General features: G+C 39.7%; 1 protein-coding gene across 1 annotated transcript in view; it reads right to left on the bottom strand.

Moving 5' to 3' along the window:
• Nucleotides 1-264: 264 nt before the first annotated feature.
• rfx6 (regulatory factor X, 6) overlaps nucleotides 265-24938 on the bottom strand; it is an 89359-nt gene continuing 64685 nt past the window's right edge. The window contains exons 17-19 of the mRNA XM_072555793.1: nucleotides 16414-16920; nucleotides 11123-11335; nucleotides 265-3052 (exon numbers count right to left, since the gene is read on the bottom strand). Coding sequence (XP_072411894.1) covers nucleotides 2868-3052; nucleotides 11123-11335; nucleotides 16414-16920 — 905 coding nt within the window. The 3' untranslated portion in view covers nucleotides 265-2867. The remainder of the gene's footprint in view (nucleotides 3053-11122; nucleotides 11336-16413; nucleotides 16921-24938) is intronic.

The following is a 24938-nucleotide window of genomic DNA, read 5'->3' as shown; positions in this document are numbered from 1 at the left end:
TCTTTTTGACCACTTGAGGTTAATTACAGCCGTAAGATTTTGGTCCCAGTCAGACTGGTGATGTGAGGTGTCACAGCATGCTGTGTCATCCAAGTTTCAGAATTTGTTATGTGTTGATAAATTATTGCTTGTTACTTATTCATTTTTGTGTTTAATTAATACACAAATTACACTAAATACATCAAATGTAAACATAAGCATTTAATTTAAAAATTACACATCAATAACATAAACTACCCTTATTACATGTTTTCTTTTGGGTAAGTTATTGTCATTTGGCACACTTTTCTTCAGTACACTTCTTTTTAGGAACGCATTAGGCTGAGGGACAGCTGTGAAGCAATTTGGATGTCACAAAAGATGCTAAATAAACACACAATTTTCTTAGCAGCTTTTTTAACCTGCAGAGAAAACACTTGATTGAGTTTTGTCACTCAGCTTCGACAATCTATAACATTTTACACTTCTGATATTTTTGTACATATTGATTCTGTCTTTACTATATTGCTGTGACTATCTGAGGCAGTACTCCTTAACTGCTCAGGTGGCCTTCTGCAGAAACAAAGGATAACAGGGACATTGCATTTATAATGAAAAATTGTCAGGCATTTCAATAGCTCTGACAATAGATATAAACTAAATAAAGGGACATTGGGTTGAGATGCCATGGGACAACAGATGAATTTGGGCTTAAGGATGTGTGAGAAGTTACTGCAACAATCTCTCATCACAAAAAAAAAGGGACAAGTGCAATCGTGTAACTACTAGGTAATTGTTTGACACTGGCTGGAAGCAAAATCAAACTGAGTGCATTAAAAATTAGTTGTGCCTTGTTTCCCGGCATAGGATTTTGATGTATGATGACGACATGCTGATTTGGGCTGATGCAGGCAGCCTGTAGACTTCAGATCACTTACTTGTGTGCAGAGAAGTGCTACCAACGGGTTACACATTCAGAAAGAAGCCCATTGTGTACATGGCCAGCTCACGTTAGCCAGTACTTCTTAAAGGCAGCCCACAGTCCTGGAGAGTAAATGCATTCACTTTGCAGTAGCTGATAGTACTGTGACCGAAGATGTTTGGGACTTGGGATGAGAACATTCAGTAGAGAAGCAGGTCAGAGATCCTAGGTTTTGTAATACAGCACTGGAGCCCCTGATCCAGCATGTAAAAAAGAGGAGATCATGGCGGGAATTTCAAAGCTTCCACATGCCCAGCCAGCATATTTGCTGTCCAGGAAGAGGAAACATGTGAAGTTGAATGCATATAACCTTCCTGTTCATCTCCAAACTGTCCTCCTTAATACAGTGGTTGGCAAATGTAGCGGTTAGCCCACCTCTAGATTTATTGATGCCCTTAACTGGTCAATTAATGGCCAGTTAAATGTTGGTCTACCCTCTTGCCACAATAATATGTGACTGAAGAAAGCAGAATGAAAGAGGGCAGCCCTCACTTCACCATTGCAAGTGAAAAGGTGAGATGGGTGTTTCTTCATTGTCAGTACCTTATGTTGATAGGGGGTATTTCCGTCAAGATTTTACCCCACCTCCTTTTGCAATTCCATTTTGGCCTCCAAAGTTTGAGTATCCTGCCCAAAGTTTCCCGATCGTTCCTGAACTGAGTAGCCAGGCTTGCCTCTAAGTCTGGTCACTAAGGAGTTTCTCCTCAGCAATGTTTGTAGTCCTAGCCATGGCCACTCTTGAATTCTGGTGCTACTTGACAACGTAGATACCAGCCAGTCAAATTGGACAGCTGCAGCTCTCAAGAGTGGGACTTTCCTTTCCTGGAAATGTATTAAGGTTTTAAACAGTGTTAAGGCACCACCCGAGAATATTCAGTCTAATATTTTAACAGGGAACCATCAGGCTCTCCAAGAACACACAGGAAAAGGAATGAACGCTTGCACCAATCCAGACCAACTAAAGGAATGTAACTTGAAGAATCTGGTTATGGCACTGCTATGCATTTGGTGATGTTACATGCATTGTGAAGATAACTCATCTGCAAAATACAATTTCCTTTCCATTATACTACCAGTGTATACACTGCTGAATGCATCATAACCCTGTCACTCATGCATAACCAATCTTGAGCAGTCAGGACTCATGGTTAAAGTCAGCTATTTTGCCAAACGTCACAAGCTTAGTCAGTGCTCACTCCAATATCTAGCACTTTCCACATATTTTCAGGAAAACCAGGAAATTTTGGAACTGAACAACAATGAGATTGTAAGTGTTCTTGTTTGACATGACACTATGCATCATTGATACTCCATGTGCAGGAGGTTCTGCCCCAATGAAAATATCCTCAGTGGCAAATTATTTTGTTGAGATTTGCTGTGTACTAATATGCAAAAAGAAGTCAAATCAATGAAACAAAACAGCTAGGCATAAATGAACTTTAGAGAAAAACAATAAATTCCACAAAAAATAAATAGCAAATACACAATAGCAAATGAATCTCGGGTTACAAGTGGCATTGCATCATTAACTGATTATTAAACACAAAATTATTGTAGCATATTACAGATAATTATAAATAATCATTGTAAACTCCATGTTACAATCTGACTGTCTCAAAATTAATACCTGCTTAATCTCCTATGTTTTATCTCAGAAGTAAACATTAAGTTATCACTCTGAAGCAACATTCTTCATTTTTGACATTGGTAGACTCTATCATAGGTATTTTCCATGTTTTTGGTGCCATTTTCTGTTTGGCAAATAGTAAAATTTGCAATTAAGACATCCACATGGTTCTTGGATTCACTGGCTGCTGCAAAACTCCTGGAATATTGTTCAGATGATCCCATTAATGTGTTTTTGAGATACATTGCATATTTGATAGTTTCACTAAAACTTCAAAGCCTATGTTCCTCCTGCTGTGGCCCCCATGAACACCGTGTTGATTGGGGGTAGAGACGATACCATATTTGTCACCTCTCCAGGCTGTCTGTGTACATCAACTGCATCCTGAGAATCATATTGACTTGAGTTGTTGCTGTACATGCATTGGGAAGAAGATGAAGAAATCACACTTTGCATATGTGAAGCTGTGAAAATAAAAGATAAAGACTATAATTCAAGAGCAAACTGTAGCACAAATCCTAGAAAATAGTTCTTTCTCAAATGCAATCATTTTTTCCTTAAACTGCAAGTAACAGATTGAAAATGTTATGAATTTCTTTGAAAAGTTGTTTACAGAGCACTTTCAATTATGACACTTTTTTTCCTTAAATTTAAGCAACATTCTTGCTTAGTGTCATTATTTACAATATTGAATAAAACTATTTTGATTACAGAAAATGACAATTACCAGTTGGAGAACATCAAGCAAGTTTACTGGAAGTACAATAGATTGATTTTTGGTTTTCTTAATATTTCAACTATAAAGATTAATAGCTCTACATCTATTTGATCTTCAGAACTGTCACAAACAATAAAATATGGCACTTAAAGATTCATGAATATATCTTATTAATAACATTCAACGACAGTAAGTATTTATTTCTATGCATCCTTTCATTTTTATTGGTGCAGAAAATCTGAGCTAGGCTTGGGAATAAGTTTATAATGGAATTTTTCAGAATGATAATTGGCAAGTGAGAGTGAGTCACCAAAACAAAAGAAAGGTAAAATACAAATTTTAAGGTTTTTGGTGTTAATAAAACATATCAATGATAATTAGAAACAACTGCTAACTTGTTACAAGTTGCATACAGGTTGTCTTCAACGAGAAACGACTTAACTAGCATTATTGCATCCATGAAATACAACCCTATACTGAGTTTTTTTCCTGTGAAATTAATTGCATGGTATGCTCTCATTGTTTGGCTGTTAATTAAGGTAACTATAAAAGTAAATTATTTCGAGTCAATAGCTAAAATCACGTGTATTATCATAAATCATTCATAACACGAAGAAGGCAAAATGAAGAGGAATAGTTTCTAGGTTTACTGGGGCAGCTATCTTTTTGTTTAGTGCATTTAACTAAGGAGAAGGGAAGAAGTCAGAGGTTCTGCTTCCTACTGCTATCTTGTAACCACTTCTGGAAAATGTATTTGTGGAGATGGGCCAGAACAAACCATTGTTGTGCTATAGTCGGATGATCTCTTTAAAATTCCTGTGTGGATTCAAGGAAAATCATCACTTGGGCAACATATCAGAGGATAGTCATGACATGATAGCTAGCAAAAGTTCTTTGATATTTCCTCTCAAAAGTTTCGTAAATGAATAATTTGAATACTCAAGTGTTCCTGGACTATTACATAAATTATACTTAGTTGAGTTTACAACGCAAAATAATTACACATGAGGAAAATTTTATGTTTCCTTAAATTAACTTCAGTTAAGATTCAATGACTAATGTTATTCTTCACTGAAGTCAGAGTTTAGGACTGTAATACATATCAAAATGTGGACTGTTCTTACCTATCCAAGGTCCCACAAATTAAACTATGCTAAAATAATATGATAATTGGGAAGATAATGAAATAGGACAGCAATGGCAAACATATCAGAACTAACAAAAATGATAGAATGCAGATGCTGTAAATTAGAAACAAAAACAAAAATTGCTGGAAAAGTTCAGCAGGGCTGGCGGCATCTGTGAAATCAAACTTAGCGTTTCAGGTCCATTTCGAGTTCTGAGGAAGGGTCACCAGACCCGAAATGTTCTCTGTTTCACCAATAACTCTGGCAATATAAACTCAATATTCATTTGTTTCGGAGAACTTCATATTACCTAATTTCATTTGAAGCTTAACTTTTTTTACACCAGCTTTTCTTGGCAGAAAACACTTCTTAATCACTAGCTCTTTTTGGTTCATTGTGAATGAATTTTATCGGTAAAATTAACAAATAATACCACAATTCAAGATATCCAATGTCAAAATGTGAGATAACTGCTGCATTATGTGGTTCAGAAAATGCCACAAAGTGCACTACACCCATCAATGTTGTTTGCATTTAACTAGTGGTCTTTAAATGGAAAATAACTGAAAGAACTGCAGATATTGGAAATCAAAAACAAAAACAGAAGTTTCTGGAAAAGCTCAGTAGGTCTGACAGCATCTGTGAAGAGACATTTCAGGTTCAGTGACTCTTCCTCAGTTCTAGGTTTTTGTTTCTGATTTACAGCATTTGTTTTTTTTTCTCATTGGCTCATTATGGAGTTTTGCAAGAATGCCTAGCCATATGGTAATGTTAATGTGAAACAGCATTAACGCAATGTTAATGCAGGGTATTAATTTTAGATCCACATTAATGCAAATTGATGCTGTCTTGAATGACATTAAGTGAAGACTTCCTGTACTTACAAATACATGTAAGTGAAGACGGAGTGCTTACTTCCACCACAATATGTTAATTCAATGTCATTACGGTTAGGCAGCTCTTCCTTAAGGCTTTCCTATGATTGGTTGATGCTTTGCAATCACAAAGCTAAAAATTAAAGTATCTTTGTAATGAACACCCATCTCTCAGTGGAAGTTTGAGGCTGATCCACAGTCAACAAATTGATTTGAAAAATCTTGACTTTCTGACAGCTGTAACAAGAAAAAATCAGGATCTGGGTTTGCTTCTTCCTTGAGCTATACCCTACCTGCATATCATTGAAAACTGCCAGTTGTTTTGGATATAACAAAAATAGAAATTGCTGGAAAAATTCAGCAGGTCTGGCAGCATCTGTGGAGAGAAAGCAGAGTTAACATTTCTGGTCCAGTGACCCTTCTTCTGAACTGGAATAATTCTGGAACACTTCAGAATAGTTCGGAAGAAAGATCATTAGACTCAAAATGTTAACTCTGCTTTCTCTGCACAGATGCTGTCAGACCTGCTGAGTTTTTCTTGCAATTTCTGTTTTTGTTTCAGATTTCCAGCATCCACAGGTCTTTGTCTTCTTTTGGATGTAAATTGTTTGCAGATAAATAGCTGTACAAACAGGAGAAAACATTGTAACTTTTGCCAGTGAAGGTAAGTGGAGGTAATGATTTATGTTGTCTTTTGTCTATTTGGTAATTAAATTGTGATTTAATAGATTTACTTTTGACCAAAATGAGAGAATCAAGAGAATAGCGTTTGGGTTTATTTATTTCCTAAAGTGAAAACAACAACGCTAAAAATGGTAATTAAAAATAACTGCCTTCACAGTTAGGATAAACACAATCCACCAGCTAACAACCAAATTTTGTTCATAAGTTCAACAAAATGATGAAATGGAGGGAGCAGTAACACAAAGTGATAGTGCCTTAGATATCCACTTGCCATTATACTGAGCATGGAAGCTTGAGGCCATCAATTTTCCTAATGAGGTCAAAATAACATAACTCATTCATCTCAATTAGTGCACGGCTCATTATGGTGATATCAAATGTCAAAACTACAAAGCTTTTCCTGATACTATTGAAGTACTATGCCTACACTACACTCATGCTGTGTCCATTTCAAATTAGTGTTTAGCAGAATTACCTAGTAACCAATTAAAATAGTTGTTCTGGATTTCTTTTGGCATCTGCCAACGCTCTGTCCATCAACTTGCTTCCCCCACCCTCCCCTTTTATTCAACCTTTGCCAAATTTTCTTTTACCACTTTTCACTGCTTTTTTGTTCACTCTCCTTCTGCTTCACTACCACTATCCCATAACAACAACTGATAAGACTATTATTTGCAGGATGAATCAAATTCATCTAATTAAAAAAGGTGAAGTAATCAAGCTTTCTCTTTTATTGTTCTTCTCCAAAATATAATAGATCTCATTTTGTTTGACATTAAACATTGATAAATATCTTTATCTTTACATTGATTGTATCTGAATTATAAAATGTCAACTTAATTTCCTGAAACATATTTATTGATTTATAGTCTGTTTTAGAATCTTGTACATTGAGTGTAAAATCAGACAAACATTTGACTTAAAAGCTTAGCATAGTTAGCATGTTAGCTCGCTCAGTTAAATAAGCATCATCTTTACAACACTATTAATATTTTGTAAGGAAGGTGGAAATTCTCATCTTTTATGGAATGAGGTGGTGGAATATGTCTCAAAGAGGATCTATGAGCATCAAACCAAATCTACCTCTGCCAGTTTTCCACCAGCCTGCCATTCTGGAACTTGGCTAGGGACAGTCCAGGGAATCACAGCAGGTACGTCACTAAACAACTCCAGAAATGCTGATGTCTATAGACAGAAGCAATAAATAACACCTTGATCTGTATTTGGGTTCCCACCAGTCTTAAATCTTCAGTTTTGATCACTGCAATTTAGCCAGGTAAACTGAAAACATCGAAAATTGTGACGACTGTGTTTCACTTTGAAGTCTAGTTATGTAATTTAGGAAGATTTTGATCTTTATTGAGAAACCTCTATCTTCCAGTAGTAACATGTCACTAATCTCTTGCTATAAATTCTGTGTCTTAGGATCCTCTTCCAAAGCTACCTGATGAAAGAGCAGTGCTACAAAAGCTAGTGCTTTCAAATAAACCTGTTGGACTAAAACCTGGTGTTGTGTGATTTTAACTTTGTCCACCCCAGCCCAACACCAGCACCTCCACATCTTATCTTCTAGTAGCAATGGGTCTAGGTTTCATTGCTCTACAAGTTTAACAGCTGACTGTGGTTTTACTCTGTATCTATTAGAGTCATAGAATTATACGGAAAGCACTGCTGCCTCACAGCGCCAGAGACCCGGGTTCAATTCCCACCTTGGGCGACTGACTGTGTGGAGTTTGCACATTCTCCCCGTGTCTGCGTGGGTTTCCTCCGGGTGCTCCGGTTTCCTCCCACAGTCCAAAGATGTGCAGGTCAGGTGAATTGGCCATGCTAAATTGCCCGTAGTGTTAGGTAAAGGGGTAAATGTACAGGAATGGGTGGGTTATGCTTCGGCGGGTCGGTGTGGACTTGTAGGGCCGAAGGGCCTGTTTCCACACTGTAAGTAATCTAAAAAAAAACCCTTCAGTGTAACTCGTCCATGCTGACCAGATATTCCTGAAGAAGGGCTTATACCTGATACGTCAATTCTCCTGCTCCTCGGATGCTGCCTGGACTGCTATGTTTTTCCAGCACCACACTTTTCAACTCTGGTCTCCAGCATCTGCAGTCCTCACTTTCTCCCAGATATTCCATTTGCCAGCATTTGGCCCATATCCCTATAAACTCTTCCTATTCATATACCATCCAGTTGTTTTTTTAAATATTGTAATTGTACCAGCCTCTACACTTTCTCTGGCAGCTTTTAGCATACTTCCAACACCTTCTGCATGAAGAAGTTGCCCCTCATGTCCTGTTTAAATCTTTCTACTCTCACCTTAAACTTATGCCCCTAGTTTTGGACTCCCCTACCCTGGGAAAAAGAGAAGGGCAAAATTTTATCAAATCTTAAAAGTGGCTGGCTAAATGGCACAGGAAGGCATTGGAAGGTGCTAGTTTTCCAGCAGTGAAAGGAGCAGTTCCAATTCCTGCTTGGAGGCCAATTATGCCACTTAAGCTCCTCCTGCCTCCACAGGCATTAAGCCCACATTTACAGAACCCATTGCTTCATGGTAAGACTGCCAGGATTCTCAGGTCAGATAGTCTTTGAGGAATGCGTTCAGAAATGTTAACCTGGTGATTCAAAGAGGAGATTTTGTGTTACTTTTTCTGGTGTGCTGACTCAGGCAAGTGTCCAATAAGTACTCACAGTGGAATAATCACTTGCTGCCACAAGAGATCAGGTGACCCTGCCTAACGGGTAAGTTGTGGAAAGACATGAACATTTTGGACACTTTTGACCAAGAGAGAAGCCCTTCGACAGCAATGGCTGGCACTCATGGCCCTGTCTCACCAGGCACCTCACCCACCTCACTAAGGATCTGCATACCTAGCCTTGACATCTCCACTCCCATTTATACTGACTTCGATGGCAAACAGTCATCAATGTACCATCATTCGCTAGATGCTGCCTCAGTAATGGCCACCACTTGTAATAGTGCTGTTCAGCTGCTAGCCCCTGGCCTGTTATTCTTGATGGAAGTGGCTGTTGCCAGCTAAATCTGGCCCACCGACCCATCATATATCGAAGCAGTTTTATCACAAGCTTTCAGACCTAACAGCAGGACTTCTGTTGCCTCTGCGATATTCTGACCGCTATTGGAAATTAAATGTGACACTGCTGGAGCACTAGGTCTCAGATATAGGAACCAGGATCATTTGAGTAACATTGTCAGTTCACAAGTGAAGTGTATGATGATGTTCAGCCATCTGATGCCAGTCACCTGGGTAAAGGGCATCTATCATATGTTTTTCACCATTCAAACACACGAATTACATTAACTACACCAGTGGAGCCGATTATGCTGCTGACCCTAACAAAAATTAATGCTTAGATAGTGTTTGGGGAATGTGCTCAGAAGTTTTAACCTGGTGATTCAAAAAGAAGGTTTCATGTATTACGTTTTGTTGGGTGCCTAGTCGGCAAGTGTCCAATAAGTACTCACAGTGGAATAAGCACTTGCTGCACAATTTAGATCATGTGACCCTGCCCTGGCACAAGATATTATAACAGGATCTTAAAGGAAGTTAATCAGACTTTGCACCATTGCACATCTGCAGGCAGTGTGTTTGTTATATTGATGCTCATTAACGTGGGCTAGACATAACCACCTTTATCCATATGGAGAATGGCAGATTGATTAGGAAGAGTGAGCATGGTTTTCTAAGGGGGAAATCATGCTTAAATTGCTGGAGTTAATTGAAGAGGCAATAGAAAGACTTGATGCTATTGATGTGATGTACATGGACTTCAGAAAAGCATTTGATACAGTGCCACGCAATAGTCTTGTGAAAAAAGTTGTAGGTCATCGTATAAAGAGCCAGTGGAAACAAAAGAAAAATTGGCTGAGTGACAGGAAACAGAGTAATGGTCAATGGATATAATGGACTCAGTAGTGAGAGCCTTGCTTTTTTTTTAATGATCTGGAAATTGGTGTGCAGAGGACAATTTAAAGGTTTGTAGTAAACTTGGAAGAAGTAAACTGTGAGAAGGACAATGTGATAAGTTGGTGGAGTGAGCTGTGAATAGGGGACAGATGAGGTTCAATGCAAAGAAGTGTGAGGTGATGTACGTTGGTCAAAAGAACATTGAAAGGCAATATAAAACAGAAAGCACAATTCTAAAGGGGGTGCAGGAGCAGAGGGACCCATATGCACAGATCATTGAACATGGCAGAACAAGTGGAAAGAACATGCAAGAAATCAAACAATGTCCTCAGCTTTATTAACAGAGGCACGGAGTACAAGAGCAGGGAGAAATGTTCAACTTGAAAAAGATACTTGTTAGATTCTTAATTACATTATTATGCACAATTATGAGCCCCACATTACAGAAAAAATGTTTCTAGGAATGAGAAAGCTCAGATATATGGATAGGTTGAAGAAGTTGGGACTGTTCCCCTGAAGAGAAGAAGTCTGGATAGGGTAGATGGATAGAATCTGTTCCTGCTCATAAAGTAATAAAGAATGAGAGGGTTTTGATTTAAAGTGATGTGTAAACAAAACAAAGGCTTTGTGAAAAAATTACTTCTTTGCACAGGCAGTAGTTAAGGTCTAGAAAACCTGGAAATGTAGCGGAGGCGGGCTTAACTGATGAAGTCAAGTGGACATTGGATGTTTATTCAGATTAAAATGGTGTGTAGGAACATGGTGAAAAGGCAGGAGATTGGCACCAGTTACCAGAATCAGTTCAGACAGAGTGAGCCGAATTACCTCTTTCTGTGCTGTGACAATTCTGCAATTCTGAAGGAATTCATATGAATCAAAGACAGAGTGGGCCTGGGAAGAGTTGCCCAGTTGAGCTAAGTAGCCTGACCCTCTGAAGAAAAGTATATATTTTAACAAATAACCTGACACAAAGGATTGGTTTGGAGGTCAGAGATTTCAATACATATCTCCTGTACCCACTGGTGAGCAGGGACTGATTTTCCAGTGAGATCAGCCCAGAGTGCTCTGATGGGTTCAATCTTGCTGTAACAATTAGTTTTGCAATCCATATTGTTTGGGTCAATATGTAGACATAGATAATTATACGTGATCACTATGAACTAAAACATAGAAATAGTTTAAGGTGTGATCCTTATTTCATCAACTCACCCACAGGAGCTCGACAAACTAATGATGAAGAATCTGCATAGTATGATCCTGCCTGTTTTCTTCCATTGTCATCCAGAATGTTGAGCGGATCATGGATGTCATTGTAACCAGCTACCGATCGAATGCTGCTTACACTACTAATAACAGATACATGTTGGTCAATCATGGGCCCCAATCTGTGGGATTCTGGGTAGTTGTTGTGACTATAGTAACCTGCAAATGAAAAAGAAAACACATCGAATAAAACTTGACCCTATGAACTTGATTTTCAATTCTGGGTTTTAAATCAAGTGCCCAGATAATTTCTGGGCCCAACAGTGCACTTTGCTAATAAGAATATATGAAATAGAAGTAGGAATAGACTAGTTATTCCATCAAGTCTCCTCTGATATTAAATAAGATCATGACTGATTTAATTTTGGCCTTAACTCCACTCTCCTTTCTGCCCAAATAACAATCAGCTTCCTTGCAGTTCAAACATCTAAGTTAACCTTTGATCCAGCCTCTCCTGCTTTTCAGAAGAAAAGATTCCAAAGAGTAACAACTCTCAGAGAGTAAAATTTTCATCTCCATTTTAAGTGAAAGACCCTCTACAGGGGAACCTCGATTATCCAAATCTCAATTATCTGGATATCGGATTATCTGAACAAGGTTTCAAGGTCCCCCATCAAAGAGGTAAGTATACTGTATTCGGATTACAAAGAAACACAAGCAGTTCAAGCATCAGCGACTGGATTTTTTTTAGGTAAGGGTTGTTACACAGCCCTTTTCAAAAATAAATGTTTTACAGTGTTCCAGTCACTTTACTTGGCTGTTCATTTATCAAAAAGGCTAAGAACATAAACGCATGCGTGAGGCGGGGCTTCTGACTTTCTATCATGAGACTGAGTTCCCGGAAACTGATGCTGGAAATAGTCTTGCAACTATAGAAACTATTCAGGACCATGTTTACTGTAGGGATTTCATGGTACGGGTTTAGTTTTTCTCATTTTAACCTGCAATTTGCAGACTGCAAACATTAGTTTGTTTAAATGGAAGACTCATTACAATTATAGATTTGAGACAAATTCTCCAGTAGAGCACAGCGTTAGATTAGTATGGCTTCCTCTGTTCAAACTAAAATCGATTATCCAAATAATTAATTATCCAAACAAAATAGTGCCCGCCCATCTCGTTCGGATAATTGAGGTTTCTCTGTATGTTAAAATTGTACCCTACCATATAATATATACCCTGCTGAGTTCTGTAGGGAAGTGGGAGATGCCCAAGTGGAGGAGTCAGAGGCAGACAGCAGCCATTATGGGAGCTGACACTGCTTGACCAACTAAAGAGTAGGCAGGAATTCAGAGGGCAGGGACCTCCCTGATTACAGAATTTCCCATCTATGGCTGCAAAACTCTTGGTGGCAAAAAAAAAGTTTCTACTTTTCAATAAAATTGCAACTCTCCACTTTAAACAGATAGTTGCGCATCAACTGACATTACATTATTTGGATTTCAACATGTCCAGCTAGTTGGGAGGGGAAGGGGGGGGAGGGGGGGTGGTGAGCAAGATGTAGAAATGGGAACATGAAGAGAAGAATTTTAAATGTGAAGTCAGCAAAACGTGGATGACAGGGTGACCAAGACTTGTTGCATGACAGGATATGGACCAGTTTTTATTTTATACCCTCCCCCTATTCACAGTAACTATAGCAGAAGATTTGCATGCTCATTTGCTTTGTTTTAAACAGTACATAACTGAATCTCTGGAAGATAAAAGAACAAATAAGTGAAATAACAAACTGACTGGCTGCCCCTGCCTCATCGACAAGCTCCTCAAGGAAACTAATGAACTGCTAACTGGAAACAAGATCCTCTGTTCCCTTTGAAGACTGTGTTGTGTTCTGGAAACATTGGGATGCAGTGATAGCCTCCAGAAACAAATTTTCGATGCATGCCTAGACCCCTGTTTGCCCATAACTTTTGAAAGTTCAGGCCAAGAGTCCACAATAAATTGGCTGCAGCTCGGGCACTAGGTGAGTGAGGTGAAAATCTGTGCTACATTCAGTGATGCTAAATCTTGGTCATCTTTCAGAGATCAATATTTCTGCTTTTCTTCCACCTGTTTCTTTCTGTATTGTTAACATAATATCATTGACCAAATTTGCCATGATTCATGGTTGAGTTGCTCTTAGGCAATTCAAGCCTGTTTGATTTCCTCTTAATTCCACCCTCGGGTGTCTGGCTGTGTGGAGTTTGACATTCTCCCCACATCTGCATGGGTTCCTTCAGGTGCTCCAGTTTCATTGCATAGTCCAAAGATGTGCAGGTTAGGTGGATTGGCCATGATAAATTGCCCATACTGTCAAGGGGTCTGCTGGCTTGGTGGATTAGTCATGAGAAAGGCAGGGTTACCGGGATAGGGTAGGGGGATGGGTCTGGATGGAATGCTCTTCAGAGGGTCAGTGTGGACTCAATGGGCCAAATGACCTGTTCTCACACAGTAGGGATTCTGAGATTCTGTGAATAAAACATCAGGCCACCTATTATTCAGTAGGCAAGCTTGAGCAACCAATTTCTGGTACCAGTCAGGGAACTGTTTTTGAACCTATTGCTGTCATACCAAGCTCCTAGGGCTATGAAAAAGATCTGCAGCCAGAATTGTCCTTCCTTATCAATAAGTGCAACAAATGAGTGCTGCAAAAGATGCTGCCTCTGTTCCTGCATTAAGTAGCAGCTCAGGGAATGAGATTGCAACAGTGTCCATTTGAGGGTCTAGGTCTGGATAATTAGCTCAGTTCCTGACTGACAGATGACATATTTTTGACTGACAGTTTGTCCTACTTACGAAGGGGACAAAGAAGGATCTGCCCAGACTGGGACAAATGCCCTTCTCCCCACCTTTTCCGATCAGTAAACGCCAATAACCAGAATCAGAATCTATAGCTGACTCAATGGATGTTCCTGTTAAGGGCATGGGTGTCCAAATTGGTATTCTACTTCCAGCGTTTCCCACAAGGGGCATGAAATCTTCTCCATTTGACCAGGTTGGCTTTTAAAAATGTACAAATCAATTAATGGATTGATCTGAATTCCCTGCACTTGGACCAGAATCAGCAAACTTACTAGCAGTAATATGTTCCTTCCCTGATGGCATTTTGGATGTACCTACACCAAATGGATTGCAGCATTTCCAAGAAGGCAGCTGACCAACACATTCTCAAGGGCAACTAGGGATGCACTATAAATGCGAGCCTAGCCAATGTCACTTATATCTCAAAATGAAAGAAAAGCTCGGTTCACAATTAAAAATGAGGGAAATTTATCATTTCACTACAAAAATTATGTCAGTCCACTTGTTAAGAAGATTGACAGAGAGAAACCAGGGGGAATTACAGACGAATTAGCCTGACATCTGGGTGAGCAAGATATTGGCATCTATAATCAAGGATAGAGTAACTGATTACTTCAAAAAAATTCAGTTAAATCAGGGAGAGTCAGCATGGATTCGTGAAGCGTAGGTCATGCCTGACCAACATCAATTTTCTGAAGAGCTGACAAAGGTGTTGGACAGAGGTTAGTCAATGGATGCTGTTTACATGGAATTCCAAAAGCTTTTGATAAAGTCCCACATAAGAGACTTCTAGCTAAGGTGGAAGCCCACAGAATTGAAGGCAAATTACTGACACAGATAGATGGATTTTAAAATATGTTTGAGGTTATCCATTTCGGACAGAAAAAGTGTGAATCACGGTTTTTTTTGGAAGGCACAAAGTTAAAAGGAATGAATGTTTAGCACGATTTGAGATTCAGATGCATAGCTCTTTAAAATTCCATGAACAGGTGCAGAAAATAGCCAAAAATCGAATCTTGGCCTTCATCACTAAACTGCTGGAGTGCAGGGATGCAGATGCTATGCTTCCATTATACAAAACCCTAACTAGACCCACATAGAAACTGTGAGCAGATCTGGGCACCACTCCTTAGGAAGAATGTCTGGGCACAGGAGGGAATTCAATATCGATTGATTACCTGGATTTCAAGGGTTAAGTTATGAGGAGAGATTAGACAGATTAGGCCTTTATTCTCTAGAGTTTATAAGGTCAAGGGATATTAACAGTGAAACACAGGGTAGATAAAGATAATTAATTTCCACTGGTTGAAGATTCTAGAACTAGGCGGCATAGTCTAAGAATTAGGGCCAGGCTACTCAGGAGAGATGTTAGAAAGCATTTCTACATGCAAAGAGTAGTGGTGGTTTGGAACTTTCTTTCTCAAATAGTGGTCAATGTTAATTCAGTTGTTAAATTTAAATCTGAAATACACAATTTTTATTGAGCAAGGGTATCAAGGAATATGGGCTTAAGGGAGGCATATGGAATTAGGTCATAGATCAGCCATAATCTTATTGAATGGCTGTGTAGACTTGAGGATACAATGGCTTACTTCTGTTCCTGTGTTACTATTTAAATAACCATTTTCTCTGCTCTTGGAGTATTTACAAAATTTGGGACTGTAACAAATTTAAAACTAATGGAGGAAATGTTACAAATTACTCCCTATATTCCAAAAAACGTTTGGAATACTGTGTTCAATTCTGGTCTCCCGCCTATAGGAAAGATAATGTTAAAATTGAGAGGGTTCAGAAAAGATTTACAAGGATGTTGCCAGGGTTAGAGGGTTTGAGCTCGAGGAAGAGGCTGGGGCTGTTTTCCCTAGAGTGTCGGAGGCTGAAGAGTGACTTTATAGAGGTTTATAAAAACATGAGGGGCATGGATAGGATGAATAGTGAAGGTGTTTTACCCAGGGTAGGAGAATCCAAAAGCAGACAATATAATTTTAAGGTCAGAGGGGAAAGATTTATAAGGGACCTAAGGAGCAACTTTTTCACACAGAGGGTAGTGCGTGTATGGAATGAGCTGCCAGGGGAAGTGATGGAGACTGCTACAACTGCAACATTGGATGGGTATATGAATAGGAAGGATTTAGAGGGATATGAGCCAAATGATGGCAAATGGGACAAGATTAATCTAGGATCAGTGTCTGTTTCCATGCTGTACATTTCAATGACTCTATGACCAAAATGTGAAATATAAATCTAAGTTTTAGTTTCTGGTGCCTTAGTTCTTTGTAAAAAGATTGAAAATGGTGAATGCCCAGAAATCTGTGCTCCACAGTTGTTAATTTTTCCATTTGGGTATCTGAGCTCAAATGTATTTTTACATGCATTCCCAATCAGAGGTTCCCATTGAAAGAAGGAATCTAGCTGTATCCCCAGTGGATGCTATTGATTTAACAGTTAGTAGTTACCATTGGAGCCAGTGGAAGGAAATGACGCTCCTTGACAGGCAACTGAATTTCCCAAAAAGTTAAAAGTGCCTCCATTCAGCAACTGCATGTTGTGTGCTTCCTGCGGATTTGAAGATGACCCAAAATTAGATGGAGCTCTGGTGTTATAGGGTGACACAGCACAGCTACTGTTGAAGTAGTCCCTTGAAACTGCTTGCTCATTGAAAGTGGTGAAACGACTGGGATCCGCTCTATGGTGATACACTGCAGGAGAAGCATGTGTCTGATTCCTGAACATGGCTTGATAATTGGAGCTAGTGCCATAGTAGGCTTGATCGGGCTGGGGCAACGTCTGGTAGAGGGAGTCTGGGTACGGGTGACAGTGCGTGTGGACAGGTAATGCAGAGCTGCCATTCTGAGACCTAATAGCCATCGGTCCTTGGTTGATTACACTTCCTCTGTTGCCCAAAGTTGGAGATAGAGGTGGAGTGATCACATGACTGTTACTGTGAGAAAGCTCCATAGAATCTGCAAATGAAAGGACAAAAATACTATTTATACCAAATGTACGTTTTGTGATCCAGCACAACAAATTGTGTATGCGCGCCTAAAATATTTGACCTTTGAATTTTTGTTTGTCTGACTCAACTGGTGCAACCTCAGAGTAATACCTGTTGCTGATTTTCATGCTCATTGTATTTTTTTTCTCATTAGCCAAGCATAAAAAACATTCAGTGGGATGCTAACATTTTAAAAAATGCACATCTCTTCAGTAAACATTCTATTGTGCCAAGTAGGATGCAATAATCCTAGAATCATTTTGTAAAAAAATTGAATACTACAAAATTGCACATTGAAATTGCTTTGAAATGATTAATTAAAATTGCCAATGGCTTTTCTCAACAGGAATTATTTTTATGATTTGGTTTTCCATAAGTCTAAAGTATGAATTTGCTGGATGATTGAAAATGTATTATTTTTGTCAGTTATTTGATTCCTGTGGCCAATTCTGCTGTGAAACATTTCAAATAACTGAAAATTTTTAATTTATTTTGGAAAGAATTTTGCCACAGTCATAAAGCAGATGAAAAACATTCTTATTGTGGGGTTGGTCTAACAACCGTGATCCTCAGACCAAATTGAATGCTGATATTTTCTCAGATTAAACAACATAGTTCTGATGAAACATCAACTCCTTTGTACCTAAGCAGAAGTGTATAAGTGTGGTGTGCATATTCCTGCACTTTACCTGAGTCTAGTATCATTTGCTTTAATACACATCGTTTTTTTTTCCCTTGTGATTTGTCATACTTACATTATTTAGTACCTTTCTGTCTTCTCCAGACCTACTCTATCCTTTAGGCACAATGAAACATGCTATTGATTGGAATATGCATTAGCTTGCCACTCTAAATGAAATTAGAGAAAATCTTATCACTCAAAAATGTTAAGAATTTCTATTTCTTTCATTTGACATTGAGTTGCACCTTTGAAAAGGCTATTTTTCTATTCTTTTCAGAACTTATTAATTAACACAATGATAAATAGATCAATGTTAGAAATACAGAGTTATGTGGAGTCAATATGAAGAATCAATGTAAAGAAAAAAAGAAAACATGTAGTTTAAATATCTTATAGAACATTCCGTCCTGTGGACAGCTAGGATGGGAATTAAAGTGATTTTAGTTAAATACAATAAAAGCAAAACTCTGCAGATGCTGGAGATCTGAACTGAAAAGAAAAGCAGGAGAAACTCAGGAGTTCTGGCACAATCTGTTGAGAGAAAACATCACATTTTGATTACAAAATTATGCATATTGGACTCAAAAACGTTAACCCTTTTTCTCCCCACAGATACTGCCGGGCATACTGAATTTCTCCAGCACTTATTGTTTTGTTTTAAATGGTGGTTCCACTGCACTCTTAAACAGAAGAAATGTTTTGCAATCACAAAATTATTTTTGCAAGTGCTAAACCGAGAACCTAATTCACAGGGTATCAAATAGCTACAGTGTCAGTTACCTGAAGCACAGCTTCATGTTGTCACAAGAACTGATAACTGGTGATGACTGTGAAAATAATTGTTTTTGATCCTGAGAAAAAATTTGTAAGTGAGAATAAGAAAATCATTCTAAGGTTATAAATATAATTCTGAGTATAGTTTGTATCATTTCTGTCAAAATAAATCTCCCACTGTTATGTGTACAGTCTGACAATTTCTACTTCTTAATATGGTAAAATTATGGCTGAAGTAAATTTTTAGTCAATGGCTAACAGTTTTATTATATTTAATATATTTGTCAATGCTAACACCCTAAAGAATTGCCATTGTCTTGCTGTTTTTTGAGATCCAACTAACAGCATGGTTGCTTGAGGCTCAAATATATTCCTGTGACCAACTTGCTTTTCCAGTCAGTGATTTGTGTTCACCAATGAGAATGCAGTACTAGCAGGCAATTCAGCCGCAGTCAATGTTGCAGTCCTCTTCATCCCATATCTGCCCTGTTTCCCATTTCTTTAGTCCCCTTTCCAAGAGCTAATTACCTGCATACTCAATAGTTTATATGTTCTCTGCTTTAATCATTTGTTCTGGAACTATAACCCTTATATAAAATTCTGCTGTCCTCCACTTTAACTTTGTTATGCTTGATTTTATGTCAATGACACTTTTTCTAGGCCACTTAAACTCTTAAATTAACTAACATATCAAATGCTTCCTTTTTAATGTTCCTTATCCTGTTTTTAACCAACTCAAGATTTGCAGAAGCAATTTACAAGAATGGCTCCCTAAAAGAGAAATTTCAGTTTTGGGGATCCATTGAAGAAATTGGAACTCTTCTGCTTGGGGAGAATCAGGCTGAGAGGAGATTTCGTTGAGGTTTTCAAAATCATGAACAGGTTGGACAAAGTAGATGGTCAGAAGCTGTTCTTCATTGTAAAAGGAAGAATAAAGACAGGTTTAGAGGGATGTATGAAAGAAGCAAGGGTATTGTGAGAAAATATTTTTACTCAGCAAGTAGTTAGGGCATGGAAATGCACTGCTTGCCAATGTGGAGGAGGCAGGTTCAACTGAGGCATTCAAGACTGGATGAAGATTTGGTTGAAAATATTGGCAAGTGTATGGGGAAAAGTCAGGAGATTAGCACTAGGTTATAGAACCAGTGCATGCATGATGAGCCAAATGGCCTCTTTCTGCACCACAACAATCTTATGACCCTCCCCAAAAAGTCAATAACTCCCTTTTCACTGCATCATCTAACTCCCAACATATTAGCAGGTGTACCATATGGACCTTGGGTTGCCAACTATGGTTAAGTGGATGCCTGGTGATTTAATCACATGACCTACTCTATGTTCCACCCAGTAGTCAATCAAGACATCACTTGTTGTGTTGCACAGCCTTCCTACCTTTCCCTAAAGGAAGAATATTCACTATCCAGTTGGATATACTGAGGTGCCAGCCTTATTTTGCCATTTTCCATATATTTAACTTGGACAAGGCAAAACTTTCAAAGAAAATGACAAAAAAAAATTGCACGGCTGAATTTTACCAAAAGCCAAGTGTCATTTTCACAGTGTTTGATGTTTCTCTCCATGAACTCCAGTGAGTTATCTGACACATTACTCTACACTGCTCACCTGAACATGTATGCACCATTCCCCTACGGTGCTGTTCTCATTTTATGGTGTGCTCCCCAGTGGTAGAATTACTCACCACTGCCAGGAATGTCTAGGGATTCAAGCCACACCACTAAATTTAAAGACCAGCTAAGCATCATTCAAGCCCTGACAGAATAGGCCTCACACAGCACACAGAAGCTTTTTTTTCCTGCGTGAGAGCACTAAGTGGTACAGTGATGCCTCAATAGAAATAGAATCTCACAACTGTTTTGCCTATTTATCACCTGTCTGATCAACTGTCATAGTAATTATACTATAAGAATTAAACTGCAGAGGCAACCCACCCTTATCATCATATCATGTTAGAAGCCTGTCTAAATGGAATGCTACTCTTTCCCTAACACCCAGCACAGCATAACAGCCTGTCATTGTTCAATGGTGGAATATTACATATTGATGAGCCTTCAACTGATTGATAACATTAAATTGTCATTGGACAACAGGCAAAGTGAAGAAAAAACAAAAATAAAAACGTAACTCCAGTTATTTCTGGGAATAAACAGAGGCCATATATCCACGAAGCAACAAATTTACAGTAACATCACCTGACCTACATCTTTTGGAACTTGGTGTCAATAAGTCCAAAAATATGTGTACACGCACATGGACAAATACACTCCCTTATTTGGGGGGGTTGCAATGACAGAGTCATCGGCCTTGAGGGTAGTTCTTGTCTCCCAGCAGCAGCTAGCCTTGTAACACACTCAGCCCTTGAAATGAAGCAGGAAAATGAGCATTCTCAAGGAAGGGGGCATCATGGTGAATCCCAGGGCACACACTGCTAAGATATGCTACTAATGATTACAGATGACTTGCACATTGACTGAATGGAGTCCATTTCACTTGAAGTCTGCTGCATTACAATGTGGCATTCTCAATGCAACCTGAGTAGAGTCTATAGAGCCCTGCACCTGGGGGAAGCCAGTTACTTTGCCAAAGTCTACTGCCAGGGCTGCAGTGCCGACCTCGTCACGGGGAAGAGAAATGTGGCATTGAGATGTTGTACAAATGGCTTTGATAACAGCCTTGATACATGTATGGGCTGAAGATTGAGAGATCCCATAAAGGCAAATAGTGGATCTTTTGAAGAAGCCAAATTAATGGCCAATAGAAGAGGATGGCTACCCATCGCTGCCCTCTCTTCCATCCTAGTTCACAAGTACTGCTCCAGCAGATGATGCCACTCTCTGACAAGGTCCCAGTCTGCAGTGGCACTTGTCTGGAGGAAATGGCATTGAGGACAACAGCCTATGGGCCTCCCGTACCTCCTCGTCATCCCGAGTGGGGCTTCAGCTGCAGCATCTCCATGTGGAGAGTGTGTCAGCAGTTGCAGGAAGTTGTTTTTTGTCCTAGGCTTATTGGCGCATTTGTTCCACCTCGATTTCTCTGCACCTTCAATATACCATGATGGCAATGCTGACAATCCCTGCTATGGTTGGATCCATTAGTTATACTTTCGATAAAGTGGGACATGGAGGATCGGACTAGGCGGGCCAGGGAATGACTGTTCATGGACTTTTGACAAAAAGACCTAATTTTGGTGTATTTAGCTCAAGGCAAATTGTACAAATACAAGTGTGGTAGGTTAGAATTAGAATTATTGTCATATGTAATCAAATCAGGGGTACATGAGGACAGTGAAAATTTGCCATTTCCAGCACCACCTTAAGTACAAAGATATCTAGGTACAAAATCTGAGTTTTAAATTAGAAAAACAAATAAATAAAATCTTTCTAAAGCAGGGAGACATACTGGACTTCATCTCAAGGTCTGGAGTCCCCGTTGGCCTTCCACAAGGCTGGTCCCTGCTGGGGTACCTCAAGACTGGGAGTGCCTGACTGCTGACACCATCACCTGGAGTCACACCCCTCCCCACCACCCCCTTACCCGCCCAGGAATACCACAACAAGGAATCCCTGGTTTTGTTGCCAAGCTATGCCATCAAAGACTTCATACCAATCAGAAGTATGGCCTGTGCTCTCTGACAAAAAAAAAAGTGCTGAGACCACTCTGAGTATGATGCAGCTATTTTTCATTTCAAGGCAGGGATGCAGTGAGTATCCCGAGTGAGCACAATGAGTGAGAAGCGAGACAGCAAGTCAAGAATTCTGGTATATACCCTGTTCTGATGCCCAAGATGGGTTCCTGGCCCAGTTCAGAAAGTGGCCTGACAGCAGCATTGCAATGAAAGATGTTGGTGTGCTCCAAAGGGCAGTATCGAAGGGATAACTGTGCTAAAAGTGAGTTGGAGATGTGCCATGAGAATGTGATGAGGTTGGTGTGTGCCTGAGGATGAAGGATACAGGCATTCACTGTCCAAGAGTGTAACCTGAGATGTTCAGAACTGCTGGCAAAGATGGAGGGCTGGAGGAACAAATGGCCAGCTGGAGTTGCCAGATACTTGCTTAATTTTCCTGTTGGGAATTGCCACTCCAGTGCCTGCTAAAATGGCAAACAGTATATATATGAGATGAGATTAGATAATAAAGGAAGTTAATGCGTATCACTTGCCACTCACCAGCATGGTTCGTCTCACTGTTAAAATCTTGGAAGGAAAATTGGACATGGCTTTTTCTCACCCAGGTCACCATTGCCCATGCTTTTTTCAGGGCTGGGAAGATACCACCACAAATTTCTTTAATGTCCTTATGACATTTCTCCTGCATTGTTTTCAGCAGTGTTCAGCAGATTAATCTTCAAGGAGAATCCTGGAGGGCTCTGTATGAAACTTGGGTTGAATCATATTTTCGTGTACAGTTTCTTTATGTGAGGTCTGGTAAGTTTCTCACACAATCAATTTGAGCTCACCTCATTCATGTCCTGCCACATCCCATACAATGCCCCTTCCATCCAAAGCTGGGCCGATTGTACCACTCACTACAGCCAGAAGAACTCACCTCTATCAAGCATCCCTGACATTGGTGCCAACTTTCAAACATCATGGTCCACCCAGACCAGCACCATCAGTCCGGAGCTGCCCTGTACGGTACCCTCGGCATGTCTGAAATGGGTCAGTTGGTGCTCTGCTTTGCAGACAGGGACCTGGAGGTCCAGCTGAACTGGATGACGTAGAAGAGGGATGTAATCTTCCCACAGGACTGAAGGAAGAGGCCATGACACCAGACCTTGCCACCCTGGTCAATCCAGTGTCTACAGGAATGCCAGCAATTCAGGAGGAAGGTCAATGTGAAAGTGATCTCCTCTCTGCTGTCTCACACTCATTAGTTCTCTACTGCAATTGCACATGCGTCTCACTCAGGTTCAATGCTCTAGCTCTCTCCTTGTTGCCTGTAATGAGCTCCCTTGCTTGCTTTTACCCACTTAACTCCTCCCCCACTACTAACCCTGCATGTCCTCTGCACTGCCTACTTGCTCACTCCAGACATCTCACCGCCTTTCCCTCACCTGAACCAACATGACTTCTGCACTACCCATTTTCATCTCTCATCATTCATTTCTCCCTTTCTTTCATTTCAAAAGAAAATAGCCAATGAAAGGGCAGAAAAAGCCAAGACAAGTAGTGGGATGCTTGGTATTCAACTTCTTACTGGCTCAGAGAAGGGTATCCCAATCGTGACTGCCCCAAGTAGTAGATAATCATGCCCAACCTTCTGGTCTGATGATGGAGGCTGCCTTTATCTTACTGTGCCAGGACCCCCCCAAGTAAAGAGTATCTCCTTTAACCTGGACCGAGGACTATACACCTTCAACTTCGAAGCATGGTCATTTGTTTGAAGCACACACAGTGTTATCTGCACATGCAGGCATGTGATTGGTTTAGCATTGTTCCATATAGCAACATGGCTACCCAAACCCCAATCCACCACCATTCTTGACTGGTGACTGCTCACAAAAGTTTCCTGGCTTTGTTGCTCCTGTCACAAAGCTGGCCCCTTTTCTTTCTTTAAAGCTGTTATTTTTCTCACGGATACTGTGTTCTTAGTTTTTTACAGGGGGGTCATAAACTGCTCCTGGTTCTGATTAGACTGGTTTGGTACAGAGATTAAAAGGTATTGAGAGGCCTTTTTGTTTATATGTAAACAGATGAAACTTCAGGCTAAAGTGGTCATGTTTTAGAAGTGACCTGTATAATAAAAGGGGAGTGGTCAGCTCTCTAGCTGAGCAGTTCAGACCAGAACTAATTAAGAGTTTAGCTGTGTGGAAACAGACTCTCTCTCTCTCTCTCTCTCTGTCTCTCTCTGCCCTTCTAACTTCAACCTGTAAGCATCTGTTCCATTTGTACTGTTTAAGGGGGTTTGCTTATTGGGACTGTTGTGCATATTTGGTACAGCATAATTAAGTCTACTTTGAATAAACTGAGTTCTGTAGGTCATCTTTATTCTGTTCTTTGTGTTTCATTGTGTAATTTTGTGAATAAATTTCTGTCTGTTTTAAAACCTAGTAGTCAACCTGGCTAACTTACTCTGGGTAATTCTCACTGTACATTTACTGAAACAAATTGCAAAGTTATGGTCTGGGTTGCCTACTCGAGAATGTTTTGAGTGGTCTGGCCTAGTCCATAACACTCCATTAAAAGACAGTTCAAGGCAGAAATACCATGTGCCTGTTAGTTCTGATTGAGGCGGAAAAGCACTGAAATGATGGAAAGGCAGAGACACTGAGAAACCAGGTAGGTGCTGAGTGTACAAGCAGTAAGAGAGCAAGCAAGCAGACATGAGATATAGCCTGAAGTAATCTATGAGCAGATGTTTGTCTTTACACAGTAAGTATCCTTGCAGCTGCATTCCAATGACAGTCGCTAGTGCACTCCAAAGAACAGTATTAGAGTGCAGAAACATATTGCAAATGTTGTTTGGGATTAGGTTCATCATGGACTGGTTAGATCCAAGGATCTGTTTCCGTGC

The sequence above is a fragment of the Chiloscyllium punctatum genome, chromosome 3 (genome assembly GCF_047496795.1).
Source record: "Chiloscyllium punctatum isolate Juve2018m chromosome 3, sChiPun1.3, whole genome shotgun sequence".
NCBI lineage: Eukaryota > Metazoa > Chordata > Chondrichthyes > Orectolobiformes > Hemiscylliidae > Chiloscyllium > Chiloscyllium punctatum.
Note: the sequence above shows the minus strand (reverse complement) of the source record. Positions and strands in the feature narration are given on the sequence as shown.